We start from the raw sequence: 5000 nt of genomic DNA on the forward strand, positions 1-5000 counted from the left end.
CTGAAAACCATTAAAGTCTAAGGTAATGGCGCAAATGTTTTCAAGTTTCGCCCTCTGAAAACCATTAAAGTCTAAGGTAATGGCGCAAATGTTTTCAAGTTACGCCCTCTGAAAACCAGTGATCTTATGTTCAGGTCACTCAAGGTCAAAGGTCATGCTGCCAAATGAAAGCCCAAATGAGATCGTGGTAATAGTAAATATATCTTCAAGGAGTTTCGAGTTATAGCCCCCTGAATATCCGTGACCTTGAGTTTGACCATTCAAGGTCACTTACTGTAAAGGTCAAGGTACCAGTTAAAAACCCATACGGGATTTCCTATGTGTTGATAATAGTAAATATCTCTATTTTCAACCAGTTTCGAGTTTTAGTCCCCTCAAAATCCGTGACCTTGAGTTTGGCCTTTCAAGGTTTTTCAAGGCCAAAGGTCTTGGTGCCAAATTAAAACCCATATTACGGGTTCCAGTATGTCCCTAATAGTAAATATCTCTATCTTCAACAGTTTTCAAGTCATAGCCCTCTGAAAATCCGTGACCTTGATTTTGACCTTTCAGGGTCATTCGATTACCTCCAAAATTTAATCACTTTCTTTTGGGACCAGTGCCCACATATCCTGAAAGTTTCATGTAATTGCATTCAGCTGTTTTTCCAGAATGTTGCTAACAATCAAAGAAACAAAGAAACGACCCAAAACAATACCTTGACGGACTCCGTCCGGGCGAGGTGAAGTTACACCCTTTTGCTTGCCTCTGTATCTTCGCTGCATGTAGTCTCTCCAAAGCAGAAAAAATTACTGTGGCAGTAACAAGAACAATCCGCAAGAAAATATGTTTTGTCCTGGTGTTATCCTTTATACCAGGTCCCTTCCAAGCCGAACGATATCATAGGGTAGTGGGAAGAACACAAATAAATCAGTAAAAAAAATAGCGTTCCTTTGCCTGCTCCCGAACTCTACCCTCCTTCTTGGACAGGCAGTGTGTTCCTAAGCTCCCTTGTTTACACTGGATTTTACTTGAGTGTGTTGATTCTCTCTCTCTCTCTCTCTCTCTCTCTCTCTCTTTCATTGATGACGTTAGATAGATAGATCTGAAATGCTTGAACGTTACGAAAAATACTTGAGAGAAAGGGGGGGGGATTCTGATTGGGAAGTTACTTGTAGTGTAAAACCAGTAAAGTGCGCTTTGAGAGGCCTTGACATGCCAGCGAGCGTTTGTACTTATGTATCATCATTATTTCATCATGGTGTAAACGTTCAGCATCTCTGGTGTGGTAGCTGAACAATAACAGAAGACTGATTGAGTTAAAATATTTACTTTTTCACTTTCTCTCTCTGGATGTGCATATAGCGAGGCACCGTAGCATTTATCACAAGTGCAATGTTCAGTTCTCTGCTCCCGACTTGCTGTGTCTACGAACTGCGTCGGTAAACGCTTGGCTATTGATCGAATGATGAAACCCAGAAATGGGGGGATTACCCTTGCTGATTTCACTCCCGAAACACAGAAAAAATGTACATATAAAATTGTCAGCGTAATATCCGCTTTTTAATTGTTAGAATTCATGCAAGAAAACATAGTGTTACAACAGGAAATCTTGTTTAAGTTCGATTTCATAGTGGAGCATGTCAGTTGAAGCCCTCGGTACATTCCCTTGGAAAGCTGGGATTCCAAGTGGTTTCTTTCGTCTCATGAGTAAAAATATAGCTAAAAACAATATATATTGGATGTATCAACTACCTGCTGAAAGATTCTCTTTTTCTATCTCACATAGAAAAGTTATAAGCCTCTGAAACCCATCGCCGTGTCATGTCGGGCCGGGCCGGGTCGTGTCAGGCCTCTCATTTCTCAGCTGAACGTAAGAGTAAACATCGCTATGCTCGCTTGTAAAATTAAAGATGGGGAAAAGTGAACATAAGTAAAGGAATATGAAACGAATCTACCATAAGATGAAATAAATATCGCATTAAATAACGTATATGAGAAACGTAAAGGTTATAAAAGTTGGTTCATACATTTCATCTTTGTATTTTATTTCTTACACTTAAACACACAGTCAGCACGTTGATCAGTAAAGCAGTAGTATATGGATGTCAATTTAAGGGTGCCAAAGTTCCCCCTAGTTTGGTCTATATATTTTTTACCTTCCGTGGTCATCCATCTGAGCCTCGGGTCTTCCAGCGACGTAAAGTAGACGGGTGTTGGAGGCAGAGGGTAGAGGGGGCGTGTGAAGTTGCAAGGGTGATGATGTTGAGAAAGTACGAATACCAGAATGGTAAAATACTGAAAATCTTGAAGGCCGTAACACAGAGGCGAGAAAAAAAGACAGGGATGGTGGAAGTGGCAGCGGATAATAAATGAAGGAGAAGGAGAAGAGGATAGAACTGACCTAAAACCGAAAGATCTGAGCCTAGCAAAGTACATAAATAAATAGTGAGAGTGGCAGAAACAAAGCAATAGACCGCTACACTTGCAAATGACCTGTCAAAGTAAACAAAAGAAGTGAGTAGGGAGAAGCATGAGAGGAGTGCAGTGTTAGAGAGAGAGGAGGGAAGGAAGTGGAGAAAGACTAAAGAGAGAGACAGGAGGAAGGTAAATGAGGAAGGGAGGGCATTTGAGAGGGTAGGCAAGGTTAGGAGGAGGAAGAGACACACGAAGGAGGGAAGAAGATAAGGGAGAAGAGAGAGGAGGAACTGGAGAAGGACTACAAGGAAAGGTAACAGGAAGGTTAAAGAGGAAGGGAGGGCATTTGAGAGGGTAGGTAAGGTAGGGAGGAGGGAGAAAAAAGCGAAAGAGTAAAGGAAGTAAGAGAGAGGAACTAGACGGGGTGAACAGCTGGAGGTATCGTTAACACCACCCAGTTGTATGGCGGCTCCTTGTTTTCCTGTGGAGTGAAACAGAAAGTAATTAATACAGACCCCATGCCACCTCTGACTCACTACTACGTACTTGTTCATCCACTCATACTCGGTGGTTTCTTTCACCTACTCGTTTCTCTCTGTTTCCTACAGTCTCTCCACTCCTATTCGTTTCTTCCTCTCTTCATATACTATTTTTACTCCGGTCAGCGAAGTTGAGGGACGTTATGGGTTCACCTCTGTTTGTGTCTTTGCTTGTACACAAAATATCTCAAAAGTTATTGAGGGATTTCAGTGGAATTTTGTGGATATGTGGGTCATGGGCCATGGAAGAACTGCTTAAATTTTGATGGTGTTTCGCGATTGTCTGGTAAAGGGGTTAGCGGAGGCAGACGCTTTCTGAGTGCGCTTAACTTGTAGTAGTAGTAGTAGTAGTTGTTCCCTAGGCAGTCTGGCCGAACAGCCCCGAGTCCCTTAGGAAGGCCATGACCGAGACCGGGCTTTCCCACAGAGCTCTCAAAGAGTGTATGTTGTGTTGTTGGCGTAGGTGATTGTGTGCAATGCAGTCTTCAATAATGTGCTTATTAGTATGGGGTGCTGTGTTGCATCCTGGACAGGCATCAGCGACGGAGTCATCCAGCCTCTTCTGCTAGCTTAAGAGGGCTGGATGGTGGCCACATCTCAGCCTGGCCAGGTGGACCCTGTCCTCACGAGGAAGATAGGATTCACAAGGGTGGATGTCAGGAGGCCGTGCATGCAGCTGTGTGTTGGCTTTAAGTGACTGAATGGAGCGGCGAGTGATCTGAGTGTGGATATGCTTCTGGAAGCTGGTCTGAGGTGGGCGAGGGGGGAGAGATGACAGTATTTGTGTATGGTATCGTGTGCTGGGTGTTGTTTTGATGTTCCTTGGTGTGGGTGGATGTGCTGCCATGTACTGTAGTGGATGTTGTGGGTTTGTGGAGGCTGCAGCAAGAAACTGGGTGCCTCTCATATCTAGGTGATCCTTGACTTTGAGGACTTTGGTTTCTTGATGTAGGTGGTCTGTGGGTGTAGTAGCTGTGCAGCCTGTGAATATTTTTAGGGCCTTGTTCTGTATGGTCTGTAGAGTGTTGTAGTGTGTTTTGGTGAGGTTAGAAGCCCAGGCAGGGCTTGCATAATTCATCACTGAACGTATGTATTGTTTGTATACTGTGGTGGTGGTTTCTTTGTTGTGTCCGAATGTTGTATGGGCAAGTTACCTCAAAGCATTGAGTCTTGGTGTTATTTTATTTTTAATGTTTGTGATGTGTTGTTTAAATGACATTGATGTATTGTATGTTACACCAAGGATTTTGGATGTGTGTGTGTGTGTGGTAGGGGAGTGTTGTTTATGGTGAGGTGTGGGATGTGACTGTGTTCTTCTGTCCAGTTTGTGAGCAGAGTCACTGTAGATTCGGCTGGGGCTATTTTGAGCCTGTTTGTGGTGAACCATTCGTGTAGTGTGTTGAGATAAGGTTGAATGATGTGTGCAGCTGTGTTTGCGTTTTGGTGCGTGCATGTAAGTGTTATATCATCTACATAGGCGCTTAACTTGTTTATACTGCTACTTTCCATCCATCATTCCCTCTCAGTTCTCAAATTCCATGTCCCCCGCCTACCCACTGTTTCTTCTTATCCCCCTCTCCAATCATGTACCTATTATTTCTCCCTTTTTCCCTTCCTCCCTTCCTCATTCCTACTTCATACCTTCCTCTTTCCCTCTCCCCCTTCCGTCTATTGTATGCCTCCCTCTTTCCTCTCTCCTTCTTCCCTGCATGCCTCCCTCTTTCCTCCCCCCTTCTTCCCTGCATGCCTCCCTCTTCTCTCCCCCTCTCCTCTAATACCTGTTACCTTCCCTCCATACCTCCCTCTTCTCTCCCTCCCCTCCTCCTCCTCCTCACCAGTATGCACATGGACTCTGATGGAGGCTGGGTGGGATCCTGCTGCCACACAGGAGTACATGCCAGCGTCCTCCACCCTCACCCCCTCCACCACCAGCCTGGCACTTGTCACGCCTCGCTCCTGGTCGATCTGAAGCAAGGAGAGAGGGGCTTAGTGCTCTCTCTCTTTCTCTCGCACGCGCGCGCGCACGCACACACACACACACACACACACACACACACACACACA

The 5000-nt window shown here is 44.7% G+C and overlaps 1 protein-coding gene across 1 annotated transcript in view; it reads right to left on the reverse strand.

The window, feature by feature from the left end:
- LOC145409368 (zwei Ig domain protein zig-8-like) overlaps positions 1 to 5000 on the reverse strand; it is a 66090-nt gene that overhangs the window by 23417 nt on the left and 37673 nt on the right. The window contains exons 6-7 of the mRNA XM_080279839.1: positions 4772 to 4901; positions 2742 to 2878 (exon numbers count right to left, since the gene is read on the reverse strand). Of these exons, the coding sequence (XP_080135965.1) occupies positions 2742 to 2878; positions 4772 to 4901 (267 nt within the window). The remainder of the gene's footprint in view (positions 1 to 2741; positions 2879 to 4771; positions 4902 to 5000) is intronic.

The sequence above is a fragment of the Coenobita brevimanus genome, chromosome 80, assembly GCF_032717465.1.
Source record: "Coenobita brevimanus isolate Jiangsu-jjx chromosome 80, ASM3271746v2, whole genome shotgun sequence".
NCBI classification, from domain to species: Eukaryota; Metazoa; Arthropoda; class Malacostraca; order Decapoda; family Coenobitidae; genus Coenobita; species Coenobita brevimanus.